Source organism: Narcine bancroftii, chromosome 1, assembly GCF_036971445.1.
Source record: "Narcine bancroftii isolate sNarBan1 chromosome 1, sNarBan1.hap1, whole genome shotgun sequence".
Lineage (NCBI taxonomy): Eukaryota > Metazoa > Chordata > Chondrichthyes > Torpediniformes > Narcinidae > Narcine > Narcine bancroftii.
Genome location: NC_091469.1, coordinates 286,221,694 through 286,239,931, shown reverse-complemented (window position 1 = coordinate 286,239,931; position 18,238 = coordinate 286,221,694). Strand labels below are relative to the sequence as shown.

Below are 18,238 nucleotides of genomic sequence, written 5' to 3'. Positions count from 1 at the left end.
CCATTCCGGAAGTTAAAGTTTCTCCTCTGTATCATGAGGTTAGGCCTTGGATACAATGAAATATACTAAGAAGAATTTGAAAAGGGACTTGATCAGATGCTGAGCAGTTAAGAAGCTTGTAAGAAACAAACATTATAACCGTGCATGTATATATTGCTTGTAAGTAATAAAGATGATCATCCTGCATGTATATGCTGTTAAAGGGATCCTAAAGTATTCTGCAGAAATTAACAAAAACAAATCTGACCAAACAGGAGATTATTGAGGGGAATCATTGAAAAGGTGCCACTGAGACCAGTTTTAAGGAGAAGAAGAAGGCCAAAGGGAATTCCAGAATGTAAACCATGGCTGCTAACAATAGACTGTGGATGATGAGAGAGAGAATCTGGAGGACATTACACTGCAGGGCAAGGCACAAGATTTGACCACAAGATTTAATAATTTAACATTCAAGTAATGGTGGATCAGGAACTAATATAGATCACCACACACAGAGGTCTTAGTGAGTGTCTGTTAGATGAAACATGGACGACAGAGTTTTAATGAGTTGAAGATTAAGCTGTGTGGAAGATGGGAAGCTAACTGGGGAAATCAGTGAAATTGTTCAGGTTTGATGCAAAGTTCAGCAGCAGAGTCTGGAAAGATTATGGAGGTGGAAAGAGGCAAAGACCCATGGATTTGAGAGATTCAAGTAATCCTCACAGAGGGATAAAGGTAACATACACAAGGTAAAAGGGATTAACTGGTATCAGCAAGAGAAAGTACTGATGCTTTTAAGCCAAGAAATAGTGGGGTCAAGAAGCAGTGGGATATGGCCTGTGTGAACATTCTACTTGACATACATGACAAAATTATATACTTCATTCAGTTAAACAAGAAAGTCTGCAGCCGGTGTAATTGTACTTCAATACACAAAAGTGCTGGAGAAACTCAGCAGCTCACTCAGCATTTTTTTATGTAGCAAAATATAGAACCAAAGTTTCAGGTCTGAGCCCTTCGTCAATAATATGAGGAAAAAGCAGGCAGGTGCTTGAATAAAATACTTCATTCAGGGACTTGTATTGAAAAATTTAAACAAGTATCCAATAAATGTTTGTGTTGCCTTGATGATCTTTAATTTTGCAGTTAAGTCTTATCTTCAAACCAAAAATTCCTAACATTCATAGCATAGATTCAGATTTATTTTAAAAAAACAAGTCAAACAATCATGTATCTGTCATTGAAGCTATACTCTACACCAGTGTCTAAGGTTTCCTCTTACTCAATACTGTAGGCCCATCCCATTTACGTTTTCTGCCTACAACTCCCCCACCTGACCTGACAGTGATAGCAACATAGACTTACCAGTTCACTTTGCTTCTTTTCCAGATTATACTTGGAAACCTATGTTGGGGGTGTAAACTTTGTGTTAATATTTTCTCAGATGGAAATAACAGATAGAAACAAAGCAGCACAATTGTTCAAAATAATTTCACAAAAATCAAGTTGCAAACACAACGTTATTCATAATTTCTTTCATATTTCTTGTAATGTATGGAATAAACATGAGCAAAACAAGGAGGGGAAATAGAACACATAAAAATATTCACCTTCCAGTTCTATGGTACTTCTCCATGATGATAGTTAATATACCTGCAACACACTTTACATATTCCTTCAAAATATATTACAGTAATATGTTTGAATTCAAAAAACAATTGTGAAGTTTTTATAGCACTTTCCACATTTTGTCTTATATTTGTTAAAAGCTTCACGAAATATGTCAGCTTCCTGCTACCTCACACAGATTTAAATAAACTTTTGGGGATTTGCAATTCTATAAAGCAAGACCAAATGGCACAAATTATTTCAATTTAAAATGCCAGATGAACCTTGATCCTCAAGTGAACAGCTATGTTTTGCTTACTGCATCACTGCAAAGAGCAGTTTATTTTTACAACTTCAGTATTCTATTTTTTGTTTTCCATACTCCGAGTTAATTAAAATTCCTGTATAAACAAAGTAGTTTGTTACTTGTGTCACTTCTTGCTTGCTTTAATCATCTAGTTAATGTAGGGTGTGCTTTCAAAATCAACAAAATATCTCCTCTTGCTTGACCTTTCATGCTGTAGCTGTAAGGATTTGTTTGGCTTGTTCAGTCTGGGACGTAGCATAGGTGATGTATAGGGTTTGCCGTGCTCTGCTGCACATGACACATAGGTATTGTAGAGTAATAAAAAGAACTCTTGGCCTTCTCTAAGTGAGATAATGGAATTTTTTTTACATTAAATGATATTGAGACCTATATAGATAAGACAGTATGATATTTGCCAGCTCTTATGAGGTCAGAAGCATCTAGTCCAAGAGTTATTGTAGAGGTTCCAGTCATCGGCTTTGTTTTGGATACTGCTTTTTTTTTGAGAGCCAGCTGTCGATTTATCCACAGAAGCACTTCAGCTCTTTTTAATGTCCTTGGAATACCTTGGGTTTTGTTATTCAAAATTAATATATTCTTCCAAAAATTAGATATGATATGATATTTACTGTTAAATAATTCACTTTCTTATGATTTCCATTAATGGAGAGATTAAAGCTATCACTGCATCAGTCTGAAATTTCAAGCTGTTGATTGCAATTTTTAATATAATTATGCAATGAAGTAGCAAGAATATGAATGTTTGTGAATATACATGACCAAAGATTCAGAAATGAGCTTCTTTGATACACTGCACTTAACTCATCCTTGCTCATTTGTTTTAGAAAAATAATAAGCCATGGGTGCTTCTGTGACAAGGTATGACAATTGCATATTTACTGTCAACTCTGGAATCCTTTATTAACAAACCAATATACAATTTTATAATTTAATCCAATAGGTAAATGCATAGTTTTATAATACGTCCATAATTACAATGTACTACAAGTATTATAGTATTTGTTCCATTTTCAATTAGGCATCACAGTTTTGTTTGAATATGTCACTGGTTATCGATAAATGATTATGTAAAAGCACAAATAATGAGTTTAAAACTGTAAATTGCATTGTTTATTTTCATCAAGTCTGACAGAACTTCCTCAAGATGTTACAAATTTTAAAAATTAAATAATTATCCAAGTAATATCTGATATATTTCAATAACTATTCTAATTAAAGTTGACTTAACATGGTTAATCAGGCTATAAAATGCTTTTCATATTAAATTCTACAATCCTATATTTTCTTACAACAAAGGAGAAGACCACTTGGCCCGTCAAGTTGATGCGGTTTCACAAATTATTCCCATTTCCAACTGCACATTCTCCTTATAATCTCATCGACTCTCTCTTCTACCTCCCCCCTTCCCCACAATTCTCCAGGCTCCACCAATCAATTGAGAGTGACCAGTGAACAGACCTGCATAACTTTGGGATGTGGGGGGGAAAAAGTCAGAACATCTGCAGGAACCCCATGTGGTTGCAGGGAGAGTTTGCAAATTCAAACAGGCAGCACTAATGGTTAGGCTTGAACCCTAGTAGCTGTAACTCTGAAGCTGCACCTCTACTAGCTATGCCACCTTCAGATCCACGGTTAATATCTTACACATTGCATTACCGCATTCATATTAACATGAAGCACTGATCCAAACCTGCAATATTTTTAATTCTTCTTTCAGTCCATTGATTTCTCTTTCTTTTGACTCTGAGCTAAGCTGGAATTTTCCCTACAAAAGGATAATATACATTAACATTATTTTAAAATCTAACAAAATTTATATTTCTGTTTGTCCAAATAATCCATTTCTTTACTTTGATGTACCATATAACTGTTATGCATTCAATGAATAATTGGACAAAAACTATTAAAGCAGGATTTGTGTACACTTTTTAACTATTGGAGCCATAAAGTATGATAATTCTCAAATATCATTGTCAGTCTCCTGACATTTTCTGTGAAAAGCCAAGTTCAATCCACTTCCATTAAAATTCTTAGTTTTGATCATTGATTCGATAAAATTACTGTAGATATTCCATTACGATCAACGTAATGATAATTAACTATCAGCGTATATTATATCTACCAAAGTAGAAAACTGAAATCATGGCTGTAAATGTTAAAGTAATAAAAGCACAATAGCCAAAAAAAACTCCAAAATAATAAAACAGAAAATTCTTGAATTATTCAGCAATTCATACAGCTTCAGTGGATGAAGAAATAAAGTTAACATTTCAAGTTTATGACCCTTTTTCTAACTTTTGAAAATTTCAATAACAGGCTTTAATTTGGGGGGGGGGGGGGGGGGATGGGAAAGAATGAGAAAAACAAAGGGCATGCCTGGAAATCACAATGGACAATACAAATTGTTGATCAGGATTGTTAATGTCAGCTAATCTGTACAGAGGAGATGCAAATAAAGGAAGAACAGAGCAGAAAAGAGAGGAATAGAAAATCCATTGGAATCGTGATAACCAGAACACAAGATAACACAATTCAGGCTCAAGACAGAGATTTAACTCCATTTCCATCTATGGAAGCTGCCTGTTTCAAATTTCCAGCCTCTATTGATATTTTGAATTTTAATCCATGACCAGTTTTGATGCAACTTTTTTTCTCTCAGCAGATATTCAGGTTTCTCAGTTTTCTTGCATTTCAAATACTAGGGTCCACCGTGTTCTGCATTTATCAATTCCACAATTTTTTCCTTTCATCTATACTGACTTCAAATAGATTTTATATAGGCAACAAAAATTTAGCAAACCAATTTTATAAATAATAAGCAAAATATTCTTCAATTCAATTCTTCAGGTTTTAAGCATTTAAAACAAGCAATACCTTTTCCTCTTCTACTGCATTTACTTGTATCTGAAACTGTAAGAAATAGCTCCAGTTAATAATATTTATTCAAATTAAACCAAAACATCCCTCTATCTTAACATCTTTCCATTGACATATTACTCCGTTTTTAAGCTTCATGTCACAAAATACAATAGTTTCAACTCCACAGATTTAAAATAAGATATTTTTGCTTTCATTGATACAAACATACAAAAGACACTGCTGTCTTTTGTTCTGTCCAGAAATAATTCTCATCATCATACTGTGTGAAGTCTACATAAAATAAATGGTCTAAAAATCTCATCTAAATTAATGAAAAGCATAAATGACAACACAATACAATTAAGCAGTGTTGCATAACACACAAATCTCAATGCTTTCCTCAATTTATAGCGTAAAGCAGCACCTTACTGATTGGATACTTTACATGTGAAAACAAATAATATAACAAAATGAATATATACAATTTTAAGTAATTTTAATCTTAAAGAATGTCATTCTGGATTTAAATCCAGAAATAGTCCCTTGATATTTAAAGCAGTAACAATTCACTGCAAGCAAACAATGGAAGGGTTGTCCTAAAAAAGTTACAAAGCAGTATAATAATGAAACTCCCAATATTCCAACAATATAAACTAGAACTAGATTAAACTACACTGTAGAGCATTCCCATTATTAGTATTTACTCACTGTAAAAATTTAAAGATCGTGTGTAATAAACTGTTTTATTGTCAGATACTTTTTTCTTTAAATTGATCACAAAAGACACATACCTGCTTTTTTAGAGCAATTATGGCTTCTTCATGCTGACTGGATAGTGCATTATTCTGATTCTGCAATGACTCCTGCTTTACAAATAAACAGTGACCCAAACTATATTGTCAATTAATAAAGGAAGCAAACATCAACTGCTTGTGGACACCCAGCAAAGATTATTATATTTTAACACAACTGTTTTGAAATCAATACATTTTCATTTATAAACAAATTAATACATTTGAAAATATTAACAGTAATATGATGTTATTTATTGATCAAATTTTAATGATCTTATTACAACTGGAATACAGCTGAGCTTGGATTGTCTTGACACACATAGAAGAACTTGAATACCACTGCTACCTTTAAATAAAGTGAAATTGCTTAAAAAGCAGAGAAAACCAGTGAGTATCAGTTTGCAGTGCTCACATGAATTTTTATGTAAAGCCTGCACTTCAGGCAAGGACAGAAAAGAGAATAGAGACTAAAAATTCTTCATGAAATGGCTGAATATATAGATTATCTTCATAAACTCTCAAGTAAAAACATAAAAATCCACAATTTAGGTAGTGTTACATACCTGTTTGTCACATTATGGCATTGTTTATCAGGACCATATTGCTAAATAATTCTGCAAATATCTTAAAAGATACTATCCATTAAATGTGATTCTTCACCTTACACATTTCTCCAGAATACAGGGGGATAAAAAGTATTTTTGATGTTTCATTTCCATTTCGTGAACAAGTTTCACTTTTTGCTCAAAATATATTTAAGCAAAATATAATTAGTAAATGGTATAAAGGACTGTTAGTTTAATATCTAATTCTGTCATGACTGACATATTATGACCATTGTATGATCCTCAGCAACTGTGTGAATTCTTCAGTGTCTTATTTTACATTTGCTATTCACCAATCATAATGAACAATTTTTTTCCTCACCATGTCAATTTTCCGATCAATATCTTTCCAACAGAAACAAGCTCTAACATGCAGAAACCATGGCTGCTCCACAATGAGCAACAGGCAAACAAAAAATAATAATGGAGCTAGACTCAAATCTAACAACTCCCGGTACCTGTCTCAGACACACCACAACAGTTTCTAACACACTAAACTCCGGATACAACCACTACCAGGTATTTCATGACCTTCAGTCACCTAGCCAAAAGAGTTTCTGGCGATCCGAGACATACAAAATATGCAGAAGCAGGAAGAAAAGGGAGAGAGATACTCTGTTAACTGAACAGAAAGAACAAAATCCTTATGAAGCAGGGGGAGGAGAGGCAATGAGAAGGCAGCCAATAAATCTGGATGCCTTCAGAGATGTTTTTAGTACATAAAATCATAAGGTTTCTGTTCTGTACATAGTGATCAACTAATGCTGTTCACTGTTAATCCACAACCATTATCTGTGGAAATCACACTGTATGTACAATTATCTAATTATTCAGTCTAATCTGATTATATATTCTATGCAGAAAAGAGAGTTTGATTACAATACAATTAAAAATGGTATTCTTAAGAAGTGCTCCTGTTTTAATCAATACGCAAAACATAAAAGAATGACTGAACACCACATTACCAAAAATCACAGGCTCAGAGACTGTAACTGGGACCACCCAGTGGCAAAGTCCATAACCTGTAATAATTCTATTTTCAGCACAGCAGCAAGTGGCATCCACTTGTACTGCATTTATCCCGATAAATAATAACATAGAGATGTTTTGCAGTGACAAATAAAAGGAAGATGAATTAGAAAGAACAATCAAATAATCAACAAAAACCTAACATCATGGATTTTCTTTATACAATATTAGAAATTCCTCAAACAAAACTATTATCAATTGTTTATGGCTCTTCCTTAAATGTACCTATTTAAGAAATCTCCCTCCATTCATGATAAATATGCATTTTGCATGATTTCTAACACTATACCATGTTTTATGTGCCAATACAATACCTTCTGCCATTCTAGTTCTTGCTTTTCCACCACAAGTTTACTGATCTGTTCTTCGTACCGACTTTCTGCTGCCTAAAACATAAAACTAAATCAGTACAATGAAAACTTAGTAAAACTCAAACTTTAATTATCCCAGCAGTTTGATCTGCTCCATGATTTGGAAAATGGTTCAATAAACTGAACTATATTTTATGTGATACACAGATTTTTATTGTGGCAATAAAAATAAAGTTTGTATCATTTATACGATAAAAAAAATAATTTTACTGAAGGATACATCACACAAAATGGTAATTATTCCTCCTCCACTGCCCCAAGGTAGAAAATAAAGCAAATTACCTCATGCACCTCTTGAATTTTTCTTAGAAGAGGTAGGAGTACAAATCTTGTGCAATGTTATTTATACAATGTCATTAGAGAACACTACTACCATAGCAGCAGAAATTACACACAAGATAAAGCATTTAAATATTTCCAAGTACAGAATAAAAATAATATTCAAAGATCAGGTTTCCTTGCTGAAGTTTTATAATGTTAGTCAACGGCAACCTATTTTTTAAATCTTTCCATAGTCATGTATGCCACCACAGCAGAATTAATAACTTCAACACTTCATGGGAATGGTAATCTCAGTTGTGAGCATTTATTGAACCATATCTGAAATTACCCTGTCCATTAAGTAAATTTGTTCCAACTTGACAAATAACATACCTTTTGTCTATAAGCCAATCAATTTTCTTTATGGAGCAACATTCAAGACTTAAATGTACAACAGGAGATTGCCCAGGTGCTGGCTCATTCTCCAAATATGGTGCCTATAACCCAGCCTTGCTCGCTCCTGCTTTCTATGGATGAGGAGAACATAGAATATAAAGCAGTACAGCACAGTACGGACACGACAGTCCAAGATGTTGTGCCGACCGATATAAATCTTCTCCACATCAATCTAACCCTTTCCTCCCTTACAGTCCATAACCCTAGGCCAGATAAATTGAATATCTCCCACAGCCAGCAAATATCCTGCAAGGTGAAGCAAGCTACAGGTGAAGAGGCAGCCCCAGGCAGCATTTCCTGAGACACTGACTGCAGAACATATATTATTTTTTTTTTAATTGTGAAAGGCACATCAAAATGCTAAAAAAATAAATTATTATAAAGTAAAATACATTAAGCACTTAATGTATTTTTCTGCTCCAGCAATCCCGAAGGAAGGGCAGTTCTGTTGCGGGTGTCATCCTCCATACAAGGTTTCTATGTGGATATTAAGAGAGCTCATGGAACTATTTGAGAAACGGGAATGATATTTTCAAGAGATCAATATTTTAACTTCAACCATGACTACCTGGACACAACATCTAAACATTAATCAGATTGCTTTTATCTAAAACCTTTTTATGAGTAAAATGGCTGCCATTTTCACTTAACAGCAATCATGACTGTGGTTTAAAAGTGACCCCTTGCATGTGAAATGTTCTATATCTTCTTGGTTTCTTTATTCACTTAAAGATAATGGGATTTTTTTGTCACTAAGGTATACAAAGTCACATTCTGAAAATAACTTCACAAGTTAAAGAACAACTTAAAAGGTAATCCACTAAATTCTTTTTTTTTTTTCTCTTTAGCTTGGCTTCGCGGACGAAGATTTATGGAGGGGGTAAAAAGTCCACGTCAGCTGCAGGCTCGTTTGTGGCTGACCAGTCCGATGCGGGACAGGCAGACACGATTGCAGCGGTTGCAAGGGAAAATTGGTTGGTTGGGGTTGGGTGTTGGGTTTTTCCTCCTTTGCCTTTTGTCAGTGAGGTGGGCTCTGCGGTCTTCTTCAAAGGAGGCTGCTGCCCGCCAAACTGTGAGGCGCCAAGATGCACGGTTTGAGGCGTTATCAGCCCACTGGCGGTGGTCAATGTGGCAGGCACCAAGAGATTTCTTTAGGCAGTCCTTGTACCTTTTCTTTGGTGCACCTCTGTCACGGTGGCCAGTGGAGAGCTCGCCATATAATACGATCTTGGGAAGGCGATGGTCCTCCATTCTGGAGACGTGACCCATCCAGCGCAGCTGGATCTTCAGCAGCGTGGACTCGATGCTGTCGACCTCTGCCATCTCGAGTACCTCGACGTTAGGGGTGTGAGCGCTCCAATGGATGTTGAGGATGGAGCGGAGACAACGCTGGTGGAAGCGTTCTAGGAGCCGTAGGTGGTGCCGGTAGAGGACCCATGATTCGGAGCCGAACAGGAGTGTGGGTATGACAACGGCTCTGTATACGCTTATCTTTGTGAGGTTTTTCAGTTGGTTGTTTTTCCAGACTCTTTTGTGTAGTCTTCCAAAGGCGCTATTTGCCTTGGCGAGTCTGTTGTCTATCTCATTGTCGATCCTTGCATCTGATGAAATGGTGCAGCCGAGATAGGTAAACTGGTTGACCGTTTTGAGTTTTGTGTGCCCGATGGAGATGTGGGGGGGCTGGTAGTCATGGTGGGGAGCTGGCTGATGGAGGACCTCAGTTTTCTTCAGGCTGACTTCCAGGAAAAAAAAAAAAAAAAAAAAAATCCACTAAATAGGTTTTCTTTAAATGGCTGTTTGTCACATGAGAGGAGATTTGATAGAGGTGTACAAAATTACAATGAGTAGGGAGAGAGTAAATGTAAGAAGGCTTTGTCCACTGAGGTTAGGCAAAATACAAACCAGAGGATGTAGGTTAAGAGCGAAAGGGGGTAAGTTTAGAAGGAACTTTAAGAGGAATTTCTTCATACAGAGAATGGTGGGAGTATGGAACAAGCTGCCAACTGAAGTGATGAATACATGGATAGGGGGAGGGGGTTGGTATGGAGGAATATGGACTGGGTACAGGTCAGAGGGACTGGGTGCAGGTCAGAGGGACTGGGTGCAGGTCAGAGGGACTGGGTGCAGGTCAGAGGGACTGGGTGCAGGTCAGAGGGACTAGGCAGAATAGTTGGCAGAGACTAGAAGGGCTGAGGGCCTTTTTTCTGTGCAGTAATGTTCTATGGTTCCAGGGTCATTCTGTCTTTAAATAGTTAAGGGGTAATTTTTCAAAGGTTTTGAGATAATGAATCATAACTTGCTCCTGCTGAATATTTTTGAATGCATCAGGTCCATTGTGCAACCAGTTGAAATGGAACATTGCAGTTTTACTTTGAATGGACAAAATCCATATTACCTTTATCATCAATTTGCAACCATGTAGTTCATTGAAAATAGCAGACCAAGATAAAGTACAATTTCAGCAGTTTTAATGGAATATTTAAATGTTACAACTTGTCAGCAAACTGAAACTTGGCATTTAGTGAATATGGTAAACTGCTGTTATGCTATGATTGGCTGCTGCTGGCTGGACACGCCTCCTGAAACCGATCCTACCCATAGCACTTTGCATGCTCATTTCATTCCGCCTTGATCAGTCAACAAGGTTGATGGCTGTTCCAGTCTATAGTTAATAAAAGCCTATCAGTTTCACAACTTCAGTATTTTGTGATTATTGATGGTGCATCAATGAAACAGATAAACATTCCTTCAATATAAGGTAAATAAGAGCTTTCATAATTTCTCAATCAAGATCAGTATTGAAGAGGGATCATGACTACAATGTGGGCTGAAATCGACTCCATGGTCAGTGACAATCAGGCAAATTAGTGGTAAAGGCAGCATATAAAAAGAGGAGAAATATACCAAATATGGTTATAGAACAATACAGCCCCTACTCATTACCAATTTAAGCTAGAGTCCAAACAGTTATAACATTATGTGACCAAACACATTTGCCTCCTCAAAGGCTTTTTGCAGCTCTCTACCACTGAGTAAGTGCGTTGATCCAAATCACTGAACTGCAGTGTTGGAGTCAGGTGAAACATCAAGCAATTTTGGCTCCCAGTCAACAAATGCCTTGACTTTAAATGCTGTGTTTGAATCTCTGTCTTGACATTGACAATCTCTGTAAACATCTCTGCTCCATTATCCCTACAGGTACATTTTTGCTTTTTTTCTCTAGTTCTGGTCTCTTGAACTACTTCACTTTCTTTGCTCCATATCTGATGCATTGAAGAATTTACAACCCAAGTTCTGCATCTCTCTCTCTTTTAAACAAGTGTTTTGTCATCTCAAATAATGTCTTCTTCTTCATTTTTTGTTAGAAAATATCCCTTGTGGTCTCATATGTATGTTTATAAAGCTGCTGAATAGATGCTGTTATCACTGAAGATTCCCCCTTGTCCCTACTTCAGGGCAAATTAGATCATCCACTGGAGAACATCATTGTGGTCATTGCTGCAAATGGAATATTGTGAAACACTTCTTTTAGTTACAGAATCAGAACACTAAAGTAATGCTACATGCACAGTAAACTTCCCTGACCCCCTATATTGTGATCAAATATAGCTGATAAAATACAGAGTTAGAAAGCATGAAGTTAATGAATGTCCAACTCCATGAAAGGATTTGGGTATTTCACACAAATTCAGACCAAGCTGACAATGGTTTGTTCACTATGCCAAATCAACTCCCCCAAACAGCACATATTTATTTGTCGCAAGAAGTTATTTCCTAAGGAGAATGTTTTGTTTGGAGAGATTTCTGCTTATTGACCCTAAACATATTTAGGGACAAACTGGCTTAGGTCAAGAAAGTTTCACAAAAAAACCTGCTGTTCAGTTACTTTACACTTTTCTACATGCTCATAATCTACCTCCTACAAAATTGCAATCTTCCCTTTCTCATGACTCTAAGCCAAATAGTTTTCATACTTCACAGCCTCCTCTGTTTTGGTACACTGATTGGGATATCTCAGAATGCCCCAGCAAGAAAGGTGAAACAAAGGGTAAGCTTAAGAAGATTTCTTGGCAATACACATCAGTTGTAAAAACATGATTGTCTTACAAAAAGAAATAAATCATATTGATAACAGTATCTCTTTAAGATGCTTTTTCGACTTTTTATGGGGAAGAAAGTTAACAAAATCCTATAAAACTACCTTAATTTATGTTAATCCCTTTTGTGTATAATATTGTAAATGATCTTCAACTCATGGTGAACAATTTCCACTCTGTATTTTCTAGGGTCAATCACTCGGGACCAAATAAAACTTCACTGACGTTGTTCAGCAAAAATCAAGTTTCACAGATTATTCTGATAATAATGCACAAGATGGAGGCCAGGTAATATAAAAAGTCTGTACTTCATGAAGTATGGCATTGAAAGAACTTTTCTTGTTTCAGTTTAAACAAGAAATCACTTGTAGAAGCCAAACTGTCTTGCATGCAATTGGTTGGGTTTTTGCAACACCTCTGTTTTTATCAAGAGCAGAAATGAAATAACTCAAATACTGTTATCACTTTCTGGCACTTTACTGAGCCTATTTCTCAATGAGCAGGCAAGTCATTGAAACCAGTAGTACATAAGAAACAGGACCAGAAAACTGCTGAACCATGGTAAATAAATCTATAAAACTTGTATTCACCTCTCGGGAATAAATTAACATAACTGACATAATGGAGATAAACAAGGGGAGAAAACTGAGAAAATAAATAGTTTGAAGTTTATGATTCCAGGGAAACAAAGTTTATGAAGAATATTGTGATTGCTCTGAGTCTGCTCAAAATGTGATACAAAGCTATCATTGAGAGAAGGACCCACCTGAACCCAATACCAGATATTTAAATGAAAGTTACAACATTGAACTGATGTCCCATCCTTTAAGAACCCATTGACCTATGAAAAAGTAGATTTCCAGCAATGTATTAAGGATACCGCACGGATGGCAGTCTCTTCAATCTGAGACGCCTGCAAGCTCACACCAAGACACAAGAGCAACTTGTCCGTGAACTACTCTTTGCAGACGATGCCGCTTTAGTTGCCCATTCAGAGCCAGCTCTCCAGCGCATGAGGTCCTGTTTTGCGGAAACTGCCAAAATGTTTGGCCTGGAAGTCAGCCTGAAGAAAACTGAGGTCCTCCATCAGCCAGCTCCCCACCATGACCACCAGCCCCCCCACATCTCCATCGGGCACACTGAACTCAAAACGGTCAACCAGTTTACCTACCTCGGCTGCACCATTTCATCTGATGCAAGGATCGACAAAGAGATAGACAACAGACTCGCCAAGGCAAATAGCTCCTTTGGAAGACTACACAAAAGAGTCTGGAAAAACAACCACCGGAAGAAACACACAAAGATCAGCGTGTACAGAGCCGTTGTCATACCCACGCTCCTGTTCAGCTCTGAATCATAGGTCCTCTACCGGCATCACCTACGGCTCCTAGAACGCTTCCATCAGCGCTGTCTCCGCTCCATCCTCAACATTCATTGGAATGACTTCATCACCAACATCGAAGTACTCAAACTGACAGAGTCCGCAAGCATCGAATCCATGCTGCTGAAGACCCAACTGCGCTGGGTGGGTCATGTCTCCAGAATGGAGGACCATCACCTTCCCAAGATCGTGTTCTATGGCGAGCTCTCCACTGGCCACCGAGACAGGTGCACCAAAGAAGAGGTACAAGGACTGCTTAAAGAAATCTCTTAGTGCCTGCCACATTGACCACCGCCAGTGGGCTGACATCGCCTCCAACCATGCATCTTGGCGCCTCACAGTTCGGCGAGCAGGAACCTTCTTTGAAGAAGACCGCAGAGCCCACCTCACTGACAAAAGACAAAAAACACCCAACCCCAACCCACCAATTTTCCCTTGCAACCGCTGCAACCGTGTCTGCCTGTCCCGCATCGGACTTGTCAGTCACCAACGAGCCTGCAGCAGACGTGGACATACCCCTCCATAAATCTTCATCTGCGAAGCCAAGCCAAAGAGAAAAAAATTAAGGGTACACACTTGGTAGACTGTTTTGTCATTTGATGTGTTGCCATTATGATGTTATAAAATTGTTACTATGATTTAGAATCACAGAATAATTGACCATTGTTCCCTGCCATCTCATTGAAGCCACAATCCAAGTAGCTCCTTCTCCACTCCTCCTTGCCTCAAACCACACCTTTTCTTATTCCAGTACATACCCAATTCCATTTTGAAAGTTACAATCATATATCACTCAGCCACCTTTTCAATCAGACTAACTAAAAAAATCATAACAATTCACAAGATAAAATACATTTTCTTTATTTCCCGTCTGATTCTTTTGCCAATTCTCTTTATTCTGTATTTGAAGCAGATGAGCACTTCTGGAAAATTCTCTCATCAAAACAACCATAAACTTTGATCTTTTGGAAACAGATTTCATTGCAGTGAAAGTGAACATTCCTATCCTTTTGGAACCTATCCATCAGCGCTGTGACCATTAATAACATGGGAGATTTACACTCCTGGGTGTGCTTGGCGTTATAAAGATTGCCAAGCAGACTAATTTTTTCCCAGTAAAATATTTTGAAAACACTACTTTCTGATGAAATCTAATGATACTACTTGCACAGTGGCAGAAATAAACCAGACACCAAGACTTTAAAATTGCATTCTTAAACTAATGATATACATTAATGACTTGGAAGCTGGGACCAAGTGTATCAGTTTCCCGAAAACACTAAACTGTGTGGAAAAGGAAATTATGCAGAGTCAAGAGAAATAAAGATAGGTTTAAGTGAGTGGGGAAGGGTCTGGCAGATGAAGTACATTTTTGGTAAATATCGAAGGAAAACTGAAGAACAGATTATGATTTAAATGGTGAAAGATTGCAGCATGCTGTTGTGTAGAAGGATTTGGGAGTACTGGTTCATGAATTGCAAAAGGTTGGTTTGCAGGTGCATGGGAAAATGGAATGTTGGCTTTTTTTGCTCGAGGTTTTGAACTTAACAGTAGGGAGGTTCTGCTGTAAATGTCCAGGACACTGGTGAGGCTTCATCTAGGGTAATGCATGAAGTTCTGGTCTCCTTTCTTGAGACAAAAATACTGGCTTTGAAAATGGTGCAGAGGAGATTTGCCAGTGTGATTCCAGAGATGAGGATTAGCCTATGTGAAGAGATTAAGTTATTTTGAACTATATTCACTACAATTCAAAAGAATTAGAGGGGATCTTACAGAAACATATGAAAAGGTATACCACCATTACCAAGAATGCAACAGTTCAATGAAAGCCTCCAGATAATAAATATGGACTAACCATCTTCAACTACATTCCAACTTCTAGTGACAAAGCATTTTAAGTGCATTTACCATTATTTCACAAGTGATCAAATAATCTGGCAATATAGACATATTGTAATCTTCAAATTGCAGTCAGAAAATTATAAATTAACCAGTTTGGCAATATTGGTTAAAAGGTAAATGTTCTATGAAATATTAAGAAAATGTTGTGCTCTCCTTCAAAAATAATTGTAGCTGGAAAAATAAAGACATGTGTTGACATTGCATTAGAAATCATGTCAGGCATAGAGCTGTATAGCACAGAAATGCAACCTTCAACCAATTAGGTCCATGCCAACTGGTTTGCCCATCTACATTGATCGCATGAGAACTGGATCCTTCTATGCCAACCTCTATTGAAGTAATGGAATAAGGCTTGATTTTTTTTTAACAGGGTAGGAAAATTGCAATCTTCATAACTCCCAGAAATTCCATAAGATGAGCAAGGTCTTAAATGAACACTTCTCATCTGTATTTACCATGGAAGCTAGGAATTCAAGAAAGAGAAGAGTGGCGGGTAGAGGTAGAAGGGGTGGGGTGGGGGGGCTCTGATGATAAGTAATGACATTAAATCAATAGAAAGAAGGGACATAGGGTCCAAATTGGTAAAATCAGTATGGGTTGAATTAAGAAATGCCAAGGGTAAAAAGATCATATTGGCAGTTATATATACAAGCCCCCAAACAGCAGACAGGAATTGGACTATGAGATACAGTCAGAAATACAAAGGGCATGCCACAAAGATAATATCAAAATAATTATAGGAGATTTTAACACGGCAGGAGATTGGAAAAGACAGGAAATTACTGGATCACAGGAGAGTAAGTATGTAGAAAACTGAAGAGATGGATTTTTTAACAACTTGTTGATAAGTCCACCAGAGGATCCACAGTTCTTGATTGGGTCATGTGCAATGAACCTGAGGTCGTTAGGGAGTTAAAGGTCGAATTCAATTTCAAATTTGAAAAGGTAAAAATGTTATCGATGTATCAATCTTTCAGTGGAATAAAGGAAATTATGGTGGTATGAGAAAGGAACTGCCTCAAGTTAACTGGAAAAGCAAACTAGTCGGAGGAACAGAGCAGGATTGGAAGATATTTTTGAAAATTATAAAAGGCATGCAGAATAGATATATTCCAAGGAAAAGGAAATTAGTCAAAGGAAAGATGGTACCAATGTGGCTAACAAAAGAAGTGAAGGCTAAGATAAAAGCAAAGGGGAGGACATACAAGAAAGCTAAAACTAGTGGGAAATCAGAGGACTGGGATTCCTTTAAAAAATTACAAAAAGAAATAAAGAAAGTCACAAGGAAAGAAATGATGAGTTATGAAAGGAGATTGGCAAACAATATAAAAAAAACTAAGAGGTTTTTTAAAAATATATAAAGAATAAAAGAGAGACACGTGTTGACATAGGACCGATAGAAAATGATGCTGGAAAAATTATAATAGGTTGTAAAGAAATGCAGAAGAATTAAATCAACATTTTATGTCAGTATTCACTGTGGAAGACATTAGTAATATCCCTGACAGACAGAGGTTTCAGGGAGTAGAGTTGGATACAGTTAAGATTACTAGAGAAATTGTGCTAGATAAATTGAATGGATCAACGATAGATAAATCTCCCAGACTGGACGAGGTACACCTGCGGGTTTTGAAAGAGGTGGGTTTGGAGAGTGTAGATTCATTGGTGACAATTTTCCAGAAATCAATAGTCTCTGGCATGGTTCCAGGGGATTGGAAGGTCGCAAATGTGGTTCTGTTGTACAAAAAGGTGAGAAACAGAAAAAAAGGAAACTATAGACCTATAAGTCTGATGTTGGCGGTTGGGAAGATATTAGAGTCAATTCTGAAGGATGAAGTTATGAAATACCTGAAAATGCATGACAGGATAGGACCTAGTCAACATGGTTTTTTAAAGGGTAGATCCTGCCTGATCAACCTATTAGAGTTTAAAAAAAAATCTCAGGTAGGATAGACAAAGGGGAGGCTGTGGATGTTGTATATTTGGATTTTCAAAAGGCTTTTGATAAGGTGCCGCATATTAGGCTGCTAAATAAGATGAGGGCCCATGGAATTACAGGGACTGGATAGAAAATTGGCTGACAAGCAGGAAAGCAAAGGGTTGAAATTAAGGGATCCCATTCAGGATGCCTTCCTGTAACAAGCGGTGTTCTGCAGAGGTCGGTCTTGGGGCCACTGCTGTTTACAATTTATATTAACAATTTGGATTGTGGAATGAATGGTTTTGTGACCAAATTTGCAGATGACTCCAAGATAGGTGGCGGAGCAGGAACTATTGAAGAATAAAACTGCAGAGGGATATGGACAGATTGGGAGATGGGCAAAAATATGGCAGATGAAGTAGAATGTTGAGAAGTGTTTGGTTCTACATTTTGGCAGTGGAAACAAAGAGGCAGAGAATTATCTGGATGGGGAGAAAATTCAATCCTCAGAGGTGCAAAGAGACCTGGGTGTCCTCGTGCACAGAAATCTAAAAGTTAACGCCCAGGTGGGATTGGTAGTGAAGGCGAATGTTATGCTAGCATTCATTTCAAGAAGAATAGTGTATAAGAATAGAGAGGTGTTAATG

General features: G+C 37.1%; 1 protein-coding gene across 13 annotated transcripts in view; it reads right to left on the bottom strand.

The window, feature by feature from the left end:
- ccdc73 (coiled-coil domain containing 73) overlaps positions 1–18,238 on the bottom strand; it is a 127,972-nt gene that overhangs the window by 62,487 nt on the left and 47,247 nt on the right. For 10 of the 13 annotated variants that reach the window (XM_069902608.1, XM_069902596.1, XM_069902603.1 and 7 more), the window contains 5 exons: positions 7,517–7,588; positions 5,566–5,640; positions 4,790–4,825; positions 3,606–3,680; positions 1,345–1,383 (listed from right to left, as the gene is read on the bottom strand). In XM_069902608.1, coding sequence (XP_069758709.1) covers positions 1,345–1,383; positions 3,606–3,680; positions 4,790–4,825; positions 5,566–5,640; positions 7,517–7,588 — 297 coding nt within the window. Of the gene's footprint in view, positions 1–1,344; positions 1,384–3,605; positions 3,681–4,789; positions 4,826–5,565; positions 5,641–7,516; positions 7,589–14,284; positions 14,340–18,238 lie in introns of those variants that run through there. The other 3 variants (XM_069902651.1, XM_069902617.1, XM_069902670.1) reach the window with 3 other exon arrangements.